This window comes from Accipiter gentilis, chromosome 5 (genome assembly GCF_929443795.1).
Source record: "Accipiter gentilis chromosome 5, bAccGen1.1, whole genome shotgun sequence".
In the NCBI taxonomy this organism is placed as follows: Eukaryota; Metazoa; Chordata; class Aves; order Accipitriformes; family Accipitridae; genus Astur; species Astur gentilis.
Genome location: NC_064884.1, coordinates 33,593,349 through 33,607,002, shown reverse-complemented (window position 1 = coordinate 33,607,002; position 13,654 = coordinate 33,593,349). Strand labels below are relative to the sequence as shown.

General features: G+C 46.3%; 1 protein-coding gene across 1 annotated transcript in view; it reads left to right on the top strand.

Annotated features, from left to right (window-relative positions):
• Nucleotides 1-978: 978 nt before the first annotated feature.
• The window catches only part of PPP1R14C (protein phosphatase 1 regulatory inhibitor subunit 14C), a 53,390-nt gene continuing 40,714 nt past the window's right edge, over nt 979-13,654 (top strand). Inside the window, exon 1 of the mRNA XM_049801304.1 lies at nt 979-1,419. Within this exon, the coding sequence (XP_049657261.1) occupies nt 1,132-1,419 (288 nt within the window). The 5' untranslated portion in view covers nt 979-1,131. The remainder of the gene's footprint in view (nt 1,420-13,654) is intronic.

The following is a 13,654-nucleotide window of genomic DNA, read 5'->3' as shown; positions in this document are numbered from 1 at the left end:
GAGAGCCGAAGAGGCTGGAATGCCACCGCAACCAGACGGGCACGCCGAACAGCAGCAAGGATTTGACCGAAGCAGCCATGCCCAGGTAATTACGGCCGGCGATCCATGCCCCCTTCCCCTCTGCCCCTTGCTGACTTCAGTCATCCTCCCCCAGGTCAGCGTGGGCAGGGGACGGTCCCCACAGCCGTACCCGAGCTTTGGGACAGCGGGCACTTCCAGTCCCCGGTTTGCCTGCGCAGGGGCTTGGCTTCTGCCTCTTGTCGCAGGCAAACCTCTTTGCTAACTGGGACGGCCCGGGACCCCTAACCAGCGCCTGGGTTATCTCGGCTGCTTGCTTGCGCTCACAGGCAGGTTTTGGTGCGTGGGATGGACCACCGGTGATTTCACGCGGTGCCTCCTGCGGGACACAAAGCTGCTGTAAACACTAAGGCTAACCGGTGCCTTTTAGAAGGACGGCCATCTCCAAATGGCTAATTGTTACGCTAACTGCTGATAGCTCGAAACATTTGCTTTCCGTTTGGGTTCACTGCCCTGAAATCATGCCTCCCGCCCCCGGAGAGAAGAAAACGATCGCATTCAGCCTTTTAGTGCTGCGGATAAACAATATTTATAAACGCAGCGTGCGTGACGGGGCACTACTGCATTTCCTTAAAAAAAGCAAAAAAAAGCCAGAAACCACCACCCGGCAGCCGAAGTCCCCGGGGTGCCTCCGGGGATCGCCCTGCCGCGGCCACACGCCGCTCCGGCTCCGACGACGCCCAGGAGGCAGCCGCCCGCAGCCCGCTGGCACCGGGGCGGCCCAGAGGCTCCGCCGCCGGCACCGGGGCTCCCTCGGGGGGAGGACGGGGGCTGCCCGCTCCGCTCCCCGCTCCGCTGCGGGACCGGGACGCCGTGCCGGCGCGGAGGGGCGGGGCCGCCCCGCCCCGCCCCGCCCCGCGGCTGTCCCCGCCCCCCTCCGGTTTGGGCCCGGCCCTCCCGGCGGCGGGGCCGGCTGCGCCGCTCTGCCATGAGAGGCTTTAAACGGCAGGTGCGGGGGAGCCAGGCACACGCGCAACCGGCGGCTGCTGCGGCCCGGCGGTAGCGGCGGGCGCCTTTCGGCTCGGCTCGGCGGGAGCCGCGGCGGAGCGGAGCATGTCGGTGGCGACCGGGGGCAGCGAGGCGGCGGCGGCAGCGGGCGGCGGCGGCGGGAACCGCGTTTTCTTCCAGAGCCCCCCCCGCGGCGGCGGCGGCGGCGGCGGCTCCTCCGGCGGCGCCTCCCGGGAGGACCCGGTGTCGGCGGCGGCGGCGGTGGTGCAGGTCCAGCAGCGGCGTCACCAGCAGGGGAAAGTGACGGTGAAATACGATCGGAAGGAGCTGCGGAAGCGGCTGGTGCTGGAGGAGTGGATCGTGGAGCAGCTGGGGCAGCTCTACGGCTGCGAGGTGCGGGGCCGGGGCCGGGGTGGCGGGGTCCCCCGGGGCGGCCGCCGCAGTGCCCCCGCCCGCCGCTGCCGCCCTCGCCCCCCCCCCCCCCCCCCCCCCCCCCCTCCTCGCCCGGCATCATCCTCCTCCTCCTCCTCCTCCTCCCGCCCCGAGTCGCGTTTCGGCTGCGGGCAGGGGAGAGCTGTCACCGCCACCTCCAAATGACATTCCCGGCCCGCCGCCCCCTCCCCTGCCGCCGCCCCGCGCCTCTGCGGTGCCCCGCCGGGGGGGGGGGGGGGAAGGTGTCCCCTGTCCCGCGGGGAAGGTGTTCCCCCGTGTTGCCCCCACCCCGCGAGGTGAACGGGAAGGGACCGCCCGTCGGGGACAGGCGGCGGCTGCCACACGGCCGCGCACGGAGCGGCCCCTCTCCTCCCTTGGGGGGGGGGCGCGGGGGCCGGCGGCTGCGGCAGGTCCGGGGGTACCGGGCGGCGCCGGGTTCCCGCGGCCGTGCGCCCCGGGGCGACCTTCGGCCGGGGCCCGCTGTCCCTGCAGACTTCCAGGGCAGGGAGGGCCGGGGCGCGGAGGGGTCCTCCCCGGGCCGGGGGGGTCGGTCCCCGTTAGAAGGGAGCCCGCCGGTGTGCTGCGGGGGGAGGAGGAGGAGGAGGGGGGGGGGGGAAGCTGCGCGGGGGCGGCTGTTGTGGAGGAAGGGCGCCGGTGCGGGTACGGTCCCCGCTAGCCCATGGTTTTGTATTGGCCCGGCCTCCGGGAGCGGGGTAGGTACCAGCCAGGAAATTTCAGTGAGCAGTTAGAAGGTCACTAGGGTGAGGATAGAAAATACTGGGCAGGAGGTATCTGGTTTGTAGATGCAAAACCTGTTTTTCTGTTGCTCTGGGCAAAAAGCGAGCGTTGCCAGAATGCATTTTCTTCTGTAGAGGACAAGTGAACAGGAGGATTTTTCAGGATTATTCAGAGGAATAGTAACAACACGTTGTCTTCCATATAGAGATGAGAATGTCGTAAGTAAAGGAAGTACCAGTACTTGGTTTTGTCAGAGCTTCCTCAGAAATGCAGACCTTCTAGTGCCCAGGGGGTCCTACCTCCCTGCCACCTTGAGTATTTACTGTTACAAAGGATCAAAATGTTAAGTCTAAACTGCAGTTTGCACATACTTTTCCCCTCAGTAGGCTAATTCACTTTTATTAGAGACTTCTGAAGTGAGATTTGTTGAAGCCAAACGTGAATTTTGCAGTTAGCATCTCGGGAGCCCACATCTCGCCCCAGGGTTCCCGGCTATCCCAGAGCTAGGAAGGCAAGAGTTGGACAGTCTCTGAGGTGTGGATGTCTCGAGTGGATGTGAGGGCCTAAATAACCAGGCTTGAATATCTAACACGTACATAATACAAATGTTTAAAGAAACTGTCTTTCATCTCAAAACCAGTTTATCAGCAAATTTGTCGGAAGGACTTGCCCTCATAAAAAAATGTGCATGTGACAAGTTAAACCTTAACTATTCACATCCATGAACTAAGGGAAGGAAAGATATGAATGGAAACTCTGGTTAAAAATAAGCAGTTGTTACTCTTCCATCTTGGTGTGACTTACCTTTCCAACCTCATGATTTGTTAGGCCGCATAGCCTATAGGCTGCAGTGATTTCTCTGAGGTCAGAAGTAATTGCAACTGTTTGCATGAACTGATGATTTTGTGTCCGCATGAGCTGATAATGCACTGAGTAGCAGGCCTACTGGATCCATTGCCTCTGGTTTGACTCTCGTCGTTCAAAACCACCAGACCTGTTTGGGCTCTGTGCTGCGTGCTTTTGACATACAGGCATAGTTGTTCTGCATGTAAGAAAGGGTATGATACATGGGGCCCAAACCAAGGTCCAGAGGAATTATTGTTCTTCTTCACAGTATTCAAATAAGTGGCTTGCTGGAGGGAAAAAAAAATATCTTTCATTCTTATTTTGGTTGCCACCTCTGACTGAAATAGGAGGCCTGCTTTAGAAGGAGGGCTCCCCATTAAGATGGGCACCATATGTGGCTGCATAAAAAACTGTTTTGATGATTTGGTTTCTAAGGTGACTTTTAGGAGAAAAGATGGTTTGACACAACAGATGAAAATGTTTTGAGATTGAAGGTTGAGGGCAAAACGTTTAAGTCTGCCTCTGCTCTTTGCTGTTATGCATGAACTCTATCCAGTGTCAGCGTGGATGACAGTAGTGAAAAGGTCAAGCAATTAATGTGCTATCAGAATAAAGTTGAAGATGCATGATGAGTGTAGTGATTAAAGACAATAGCCATTTAATGCAAGATCTGCTTGAATTACTCTTAGGCTTACAGATATAGATCTCGGGCTGAAACTTAATCACCTATGCAGACAGTTAAAAACCCTGTCTGAAGGCAGATTGGGGTGGGGGGAGGTGGGAATTGCTCTCTTTAACTCCTGTGGAAGATCTACCATAACTTCCTGATGTGATGACGCTGAAGTTCTGAAACTGAGATCTTCCAGAATGTCAGAAATAGCCATCAAATTGCTAATCCTGGAAGAGCTACCCAGTGTCAGTGTTCCATTGCTATTCTGATTCGGAGCTCTGTTTCTAAGGAGTAGTGCACTCCATTCCTCGGAAGAGCAGAAATAAGTAGAGGGTGCTTGCAGCGTGGTGCACTGAAAGTCTGCAAGAACACCTGGGTGTCTCTTTGTGGGATTGTGTACATGTAGTGCCTGCTCACTATTTCCATTTAATGTTTTCTATTAAATTATGCTGAGATTCATCAGTAAGTGGATACTCGCAGAAGGACTCCCTTTATTCAAAGGTAAACATGTATTCATTGTCTCTCAAGTACTTGCAAGTCAAGTCAGCTATAAGCCTGTCTTGGCTTGGTGAAAAAGTTTAGGAGACAAGGTTGAGAAATAAGGAGACAGGTTTGTTTGTGTTCTTTTTCTAGTGGATCTTGTCTTTAGTGGTACAGTTTTAGTTTTAAAAATTGGACAGTGAGCAGGATAAAGGAGTTGGGGGGAAGTAGTTTAGAAGGAGTTCTCTGAGAGTATTTTTGATGTTGACCACGGATCCGTGATACAAAGATCAGCTTTAGAAGGGTTGCTTCCACATGATGCAGACTTGAGGGATAAAAACCGGCCTGAATGGTAAAGGGTTACCAAGGTAGAAAAAATTTAGCAGGGCCAGAGACTCTTAAGCAAGATTTGTTTGGCACCAAAACCTGTCAGGCTAACGTACTCGGGTCAAGTGCTTCAGGTGAATGTCAGTCTGGCTGTTTGCTCCTGGAGCTGCCTCATTAAAAAAAAAAAAAAAGGAAGTTTTATAACCTGTTTGTTCTGGTTTCTACAAATGCTGAAACCGAGGTTGTGGTCACAGATTAGTATATTGAAAATGGAGTGCCTTAACTGCAGGACTTGAACTGACTACACTGTTGACCTTTACTAGGTATCTTGTTTCTAAAAATAGTTTCTCAACAGATGCTTCATGTTTTGGGCTGAGTCCATTATTGGTTAAGAGTTGCTAAATAATGTTGCACAGAACAACTTACATCATCACTATTCATTCCCTAATGGTTTGCAACTTGTAGTTCAGCATGAAAGTGATGACAGTCTAGTTTTCCAGTTGTATGATCTATGTTGTGTGCACCTGCTAAACTTGTACAAATTTATAAATGGAGAAGAAAAAAGGGCTACTGGATTTGTCCCCAGAAACCATTCAACTTTGCAGGTGAATTAGTGTGCTCAGGGGTCCTGTCTACCCAGAATTACGGCATTTGCTATAAATGGCAGAATGCTGGAATGAGCGCATTGAGGGCACACAGATTTTGCAAAGCATTAGTAAACAATGAAGAAAGATTTTGCTTGTGCTATGGGTTTGTTGCTGAGTGTTTTTTAATTTAGAGGCTTGCATGTACAAACCAAATGAGCTCAAATGAGCCCTTGCACTCTAGAAGTTGAATATAAGACTTGCCTGCTAATATGAGGTACAGCTGAGCTTAGTTGGATAATCAACTATTTTATTAGAGTATGTTTCCTCATGTATGGAAATCAGCGCTCGGCAAAGGATATGATGTTGGTCTGGAAGTAATAGGGAATTACGTCGAAGTTTACCCCTTTTCCACTCCAGGGCAAAATACCCTGGAATTGTGTTTAAAAATTCAGCGTAAAAGAAAATATAGCTGGAAGAGCTGCCTATAAAAGCCCCTCAAGCCTTTCCTTTAAGAGTATAAAGCCATGCTGGACTGAGAATTGTTATATGTAAGAATCTCTTCCACCTCCTGATATGGGTACTGCAACAACAAGAGTGGCATGAAGCTCTGCAACAGATAAGGGATTTCATGTTGGCAGGGCCAATCTGTGGCCATTAGTTTAAAAAAAAAAAAGTACTGGTGGGATATGGGAGAGAAGGGAGCAATTTAACTTGGTCCTGCATGGCTTGAGCTCCCTTCCCCTGGATCCTCTGTCACTGCAGTGCTGGAGAACACCCTCTTTGGCCGTCTTCCTGAAGCTGCTGGGATGTGCCAACAGTGACAGCTTGTCCCTCATATAGCATCAGAGAGTCTGTCGGTCTGTACCCACCTCAATTTGAACTGGTTGGTGCTAGACAGGAGAAGACAAAAGGAAGGCCCTTATCTAGGCTGAGGAGAATAAGTAAAAGTAAAAACTTCTTAGCCTTCCCTTTCCTCTCCTGCTGCACAGATGTTTTGGCCACAGTGGAAAAACTAGTGGCAAGGTGTGAAAGGTGGACTGAGGGTTGTAGGGAAGGTGAGTTGTGTGTCTTGTGTCAGGCTTTCTGAAAAGGATGGATTTTTGCAAGAGGGATTCTAGTCACTTAACCTTGAGCTCTGAACAAGTTAGTTGCCTTGACTATATTTTCAGAACATTTTTTCAATACGGACTCTGCTTGCAGACTGATAGGTATTGCTGGTCTACCAAGAGCAGTGCTGCATATGCTGAATAACTGGATGGCTGTATGGGGTATCAGTTCCTTTGTGCATTTGCATCCAAACGGGCACATCCTGTGGTTCGGATGCAGTTGTGGCTGTTTCTCTCCCTTCTATTTGGGACTGTATTTATATGGGGCACTGACCTTCTGCACAGTATGGACCATCTTCTCCAGCCCACTCACTCATGGGTCAGTGGCTCTGCATACCCCATAGATCCTGTGTGTCTGAGGCAGTTGACGTGGTTACCAGCGATCTCTTTTGCTTTGGATTTGGAAGACTGCCGAATAAAATGGTGCAAGGACTTCAGGGCCAAACACATCCCCACACACCCAAACATCCCATCCTTTCCAAAACAGCCTGGTCAGCATGCTGCTAAGGCTGCCGTGTAGTGATGTGGACCTGATGGTATGATCAGGTACTACTTATTCCTCAGGCTATGGTGAGGTAATGTTTGAAATTTGTTATTCCTTTCTCAGAAAGGTGTTTGGTAAGGAAATCCACTGAATAAAACACTACTGAAGCAAACATTTGCTGACTGACTGACTCTTTCAGTAGACTTCTAACTTGGACTAAGATCTCACAAATGGTAACTGCGTGTGGACTCCTTTCTAAGCGGATCAAAAGTGGAGAGACTGAGAGGGGTCTCAGAATTAGAGTGTCACTCCTTGAAAGGATGCAAGTCGGTAGGAAGCGTAATAAAGGATTTCTTCAGGAGTATTACAGTCTAGATGCATTGGACATAGGCAACACTGGTGTAGCAGAGGCTTCTTATATCACGTGGCAACCACAGAAAGGCATTTGAATCCCAAGAGTAGAAAATAGGAAGCCCAAAATGGCCTATAAAATGCATGTTGCTGTAAAACAACCCTTGTAAAATGCATGCTGCTGCTTTCAGAGAAGGAATGGGCTTAAGTACCTGTGAGGGTGCCAAGCACCTGATGGTGGTGAGGCCAGAGCCTTTTGTCCCTAAATGTGCTGCTTAAACTCTGACCTTAGGTTCTAAAGACCCTAATGTAGTAGGAAATGTACCACCATTCAGCTACTTTCCTCCTTTTTGCATGCAAAATTTTCACTACATCTCAAAGGAATTCAGGAAAATTATTTTTCTACTACTTGAGCTTTGTATTGTCTGGATGTCATTTCTGCGTTGGTCATGGTCCATTGTTTTATCTTAAGTAGCAGCAATATTCTTGACTTCTAATTTAGAAGCTTCGCAACATAAATCTTTATCTTCCATCAGCTATTCCGTAGTGAATCTTTTGTCCTTTCCCTCTCCTGTTCAAGATTCAACTGGTCTTTTTGAAGCGGTAGGTGTGGCTGTTTTATAACATAGCAGAGAAATAATTGATTGCTTACATCACTTAAATTTTTATAATTGTACTTCTTATAAACAGTAGCTTCCAACCGTTGTGGCTACAAAGGCTCTGCTGCCTTAAGGCAAATTGCTTTATATAGTCAGTGCTTGATTATCCAGGGTAACAAGGGTGAGGAGTGGGGAGGGGGTAGAAGAGAGAACATGGATACAATGGAAAAACCGTGGATTAAGAAAAAAAAATCGTCAACTATGCTGCAAATCATGCAGTGAAGATACAGCCGAAGGGGGAAGAGGGGGAATCGGTCGTTAATCTACCCCTTTCTCCCACTCGGGTTCATCACACAATCATCTGTGTTGCTTTTGGACTTGAGCTTGGATGTGTCTGTACTTGTAGCATAATTAAACTACAACATGGATGATCTATCTGCAGATAGCTGGGAGCTGGTTATGTTGCACTTCGTTGAAGATGCTGGGCTGACTTGTGCACTGTTGGTCCCTTGTACCCCAGTATTCTGACAGAGTGGGATCTTTCCTGTTATTCTCATAGCTTTGCATTAGCTGATCTAATCTGTGCAAATGCCTGAAACCAAAATAACCCTGTTTAAATGAGGAAAATATGTATTTCATGGCACATCTGCCTTGTCTTAAAAGGCATAGGGAATGTTTCTAAATAGGTGCTATATCTAAATAAAAAGATGATGTTAAATGAAGGCTTAGTTCAAGAGCAAGTAGTGTGATAGTTTAGGGTTGTCATGAGACTAAACTAATTCTGTATTGATTCATGCCTTGCAAAGGCTGGCTGAACTCCTGTTTGCATTCTTGTAGTTCTCCCTTTAGATGAGCTTATGTCCAGCCACTTAAAAGACACTGTACTTGGCCCCAGATCCAACCAAAAAAAACCTGAACAATTTTGTAGTTCATAGTACTGTGTGTAGTGTGTGAGGCAGTTTTCTGAGAGTACAGGAGATGCTGATGAAAAAATATGCTATCCCGTCTCTAACCTGATTCAGGCTGAATTATGGTCACCTTGTCTCTTGTCACCACAGGTGATAAAGCAGCAGCAGTAATATCAATCTGTTCTTCCAGCAGCCTTGTCTCACCTGCAGTACAAGAAAGCCAAGTTATCGTTTTCCCCTTCCTTTTTTATTTCCCTTCCCTACATCTTACTCCAGAAACTTCTGTTTGACAGCACATATTGAGTAGGTTGGATGTGGCCATCCATCTGTGTCACCGCAACTTTTGGCTGCCTGTGGTAAAACACTGGCAGTTTTCTTTTGCTGTCCCCCCGTGTGACATGTGGAGTGATCGAAGTCAAGATTTCTAGAAGCTACTAATGTTGGAGAAGGGGGGATAAAAATCTTAATTGTATGCAGTCCGTACAGCAGCAGTATGACTATATTTCAAAGGTAGAATAAATTTAGCCTGTAAAGATCTTGGAAGATGGAAACATTTGGGCAGAGGTACACACTGAAACAAATCAAATCTTCTTTGAAGTGATAAGTATTTAATTCTGAGGACCACATTTGAATAGCAGAACTGTTACTCCCCCCCCCCCCCGAGCATGATATCTACTCTAGGAACCAGTTCAACATGGCATCTTGGCATCTTTAAACTATTTTTTGGGGAATGCACAGATCACAGCCCTAGAAGGCATCTTGTATCTTTTCAATCCATGTGATATTTATCAGTAGTGCATATCTAGTGGATCTAAACCTGGTGAAAAATCATAACATGTACTATAGGTCTTTAATTATTAGAATGCTGGTAGCTTAATTCAATGCAATTCTGTTCAGCATGTGGAGCAAAGCTAGTACAAAAGATAGCATTGATTTAAAGTGGCCTAATGGTAAGTAAATGGCTAGCTTGTGCAGTGGTGCTCGTCTACAGGTGACACTTCCAGTGGTGACTAAGATGAATTCACCTTTCTGAGTGTGCTGCCAACAAGGGGTTCACACACTTCAGTCCTGTGTGTTGGGCTTCATAAATGCAAATGATGGCACAATCAATGCCTAATGAAAATCCTTTTATCGGACTGTCTTAATAAGATTACTTTCTGGAACACAGAATTGGGAAGGATCTCCTAGGTCACAGGGTCTGCCTTCTCATTTGCAGATAAGCTCTTTGCATTTGGTATCACTTTTTAATAGAGTAACTCAGTTATATGATGTTTCCACGTTATTTCATAGTTTTAAATATACCTTTTAAACGTTTTAGACACTTGGCTCTTTCCCACCCCCTTCATAAAATATAGAAAGACATACACACAAGACCAATGCTTGCTTGGGATGGACTTGCCTGGACTTTCACTCTGGGGTGAAGTTTAAATAGATTATAAATGCACTTTACCATCTGTCATTACTCTGAGCATCATCAGGCTCAAGTCATGACCACAGTAGAGGGGCATAAGTATCAAGACAGTGATTCTGCTGTGGGTCACTTACTACCTTATAACAAAATCTGTCTTTTGAGTAGATGTCTGCAGACTCTGGGAGAAATGTGCCAACTAATATTTCATGGAATTAATTTAGCTGTACTTGGAAAACATATGATGTTAGCTGCTCAAAATCCTAGCTTATTTTAGCACTTGAATGATAACTTCTTTGAAGTAGATACCTAAATTAACTCTAGCATGGTACAAATGATTTGTTCTACTTTAGGTGACTGATATATAACATTTTGACACATTTACTTTAAACACAAAGAACGCCTTGAGCTTTTACAATTGGTTGCTTTACATTTTAAAAGATAATACCTGAAGCACATTATGGTTTTTTGTCAGAAAAGAAGTCCAGATGTTCTAGAATAAATTCTTGGATCTTTTGGTTTTGTTATGCTGGTAGTAATCATGCCATTCTAGGCTTACTGTCAAACTCTGTATTGCTGTTTCAGGTGCACTGAGGCAAAACTGTTTAGTCTTCTTTCTAAGAAAGTTAAAAAAAACTTTCTAAATTTGGATTATGGTTGAATTCCTCCTCTTAATATTGAAAACTGAATCCTCTCTGAGTGCTGAAACTAACGTGGGGAAGAGTGCTGGTGGGAACTAGCTCACTGGCAGCCAGAAGAATCTTGGCTCTTAATTCAGCTGTTACTGTAGTAGTAGTTTACTAGTCTACATAGCTAAAGATGTAATTGACTTGCTTATAGGTATCCAGCTGCTATTTGTTTATCAAAACCAAATTCTTATGCAGAGGATTTGCTTTAGTGTCTTGAAGTAATTCTGATAACCAAAGAATGCATTTATATGAGGAAGCAAGATATCAATCCTTTGCTTTATTAATCTGGAGGCTGTCTTGTCTCGGGTTGCCTGCAATGGGGGCTTCTGGGACTTCTTCTGTAAAAGCAAACATCTAAACAGCCTTTCCCCTTTGTGTTCTTTTTCAGTAGGTCTCTGAACAATTTTTCCTGGTTTTTTAAGTTTATATCAGATTTCACCTTAAAATATGTAATGACTACATTTGATATTCAAATTGTTAGCTCTTATTATGAGTTAGTAGTTTGCAGTGCATTGGATGTAGCAAGTAGAAGGAGGCAGGACTGTGTGCCGAAATACCTTTTTGGGAATCTGACAGTGAGAAGCAGCACTTGAATCAGAGGGGTCCGTATAGTCTTTAGCTCCCTTCTCCCAGGGTTTATTGTCCATGGTGGGATAGTCACAGCAGATTATCCCAATTCCTAGATCTGGAGCTGTTTGGTGAATTAATTTTAATGATCCCTCAGGCACTCTTCACTCCCTAGGCAAGTCCCCAGACTGCAAGGTAGAAATGGTGTCTCTTACCCCTGGGAAAGAGGAGTGTCTGCTTTAAAGCATGTTAGAACTCCTGCTGATATTTCTTGACACCAGTGGACCAGGGCCAAAACTGACTGCCAGTCCCTGGCCTGTCTGCTGCTCGAAATTAGTGTCTTGGGTGGAGGGAGAGGTCCAGCAGTCATCACTGTGTAGAGCACACTGCTATGCCCGGGCACCACTTGAAGGAATGACTTGCTACAAACCATGAGAAGCTCTCAACATCTCTTACAGACTAAGCTTCTTCAAGAAGATTATGTTGCTCCTAGATTCTGTGGGATGTGAGAGCCCTTGTTTTGGTACCACTGAATAAAACATTCCTCCTGGCCTCAGAAGGCAGACTTCTTGTCTCCAATGTCAAATCTGACAGGACCTAATACTTCTGACTAAAGAAATACTGACATTTGAAAACTGTCTCTTATTCCAACCAATAACACTTTAATTGGCTAGTAAGACAAAAATGTGGTGAGAACGATGAGCGTGTCTGTTGCTTGATGTACCCATACTGTATGACTTTTATTACACAAGTCAATTTACACACAGCTTCTCAGCGTAGAGGAAATCAATACTGGAGACTAACAGATTATTTTTATGGGGCTGCTGAAGCTGAGGTAAGGAGAGCCATTTAGAGGCCTCATCTTGCTTGCTTTTTCCTTGTGTTCTTTCAAGTGATCTGATGGTGTAATTAATCCTTGAAGTGCCCCAAGAGGCACTTAATTGCACTGGTGTTTAGCCTAATTTCCCATAGTGCAGAGGACCTGGTGTTGATCCTGCTTGGTCGAAATGTTTCCTTAAATTGTTTAGCTTGTGTCTTTTTCACCTCCACTCTTAAAAGAAGGCAGTCAATCTGTCAAATTTGACCTAGTGTGGAGTGGTGCCTGTCTTCAGGGGTCACACTAGGACAGAGTGTGGCACCACCATGGTGTGAATGAAGGAAAAAACTGATGAATCTCAGGGCTCCTCTGAAGTGCTAGGTCAGCACTTGGGAATCTTAAGCTAGTGTTGTATGACTTTTATTCCTTTCTGAAAGGAAAATGGATCTTTCCAGAGGCTAGAAAGTCCGTTCCAAGCACGGCATGTGCTTTCCAAGTAAAGCTGTATTAGTGTGGAAATGCAAGGATGAGGTGAGGTGTAGCCTGTAACGGTAGAAAACCTGCATGCTGCTCCTGTGTCTAGCTGTGGAGCTTGGAGTACACTCAAACTTTGCTTCCATGCAGCACAGCTTGCTCTCACAAGCACTTTTTCCCTTAGACAAGAAGTCCTTTCTTCAGCTTCTCTGGCTCACCATTGCTCTCCATGTGGTACAACAATACAGTATGGGCTTAGTTGTTATCAAACTATTGCATTTTTCCCATATGCAGAATTATGTACAAATTGCAGAGAACCAGTCAACTGGGCTTCTGTTATTTGGAGGTGGAGAGTGACCTGCTACTGTGAATCAGGCAGAGGGAGGGATGTCCTGTGACTGCAATGTGGAAAGTCATTCCACTGGCATAATCCTCAAAGTACCACCATTTAGAAAGCTCCTGATGGCTTAACTTCTTGTGCTTCTCAAGGATGACTATGTAACAGTGATTTAGAGTACAACATGTATTTGCTCATACCAAACTATTTCTGCCCTCTGTGAAAGTGGATGATGACAAACAACATGATGTGTCCTTCCTATCTGCTTTGGAGTGTTTAACAGAAGTGACAATGAACATAGACTTAGCATGTCCTATTTATATATCGAGAACACAAGGCATTTGCTTTGGAGACAGCACTTGATTCTTAACAAATGTCTTGCTGAGGTTGGATCCATGTCATGGTTATGGTTAGGAAGTGCTGAATGCTTCTCTCTTCCTCTGCTCAGTGTAGTTCGTGATCAATCCCTCTTCTTCATTTAGCAATTTTACACTCTAGTGATTCCTTTAGAAGATGCACAAATTAGACAACAATTCCTTAACCAGCATGTTATGGGTGTTTTTGGATAAGCTGAAGTTGTTTTGACAGTTCAGTTATGAAAACAGTAAAATACCAATGTTGGTACTAAAGAAGGCTAAATGAAGACTAAACCTGACTGTGACTGAATGTCAGTTCCTTCTCTATGCTTACTAATGACACTGCAGTTGCAGAATGCAAGATTCTTTCTCTGCATAATGAACAGAGGTGTGTTTTTTCTTAAATTAACCTTATGGGTGAATGTAATGCCTGATGTGATGTATTATTATTG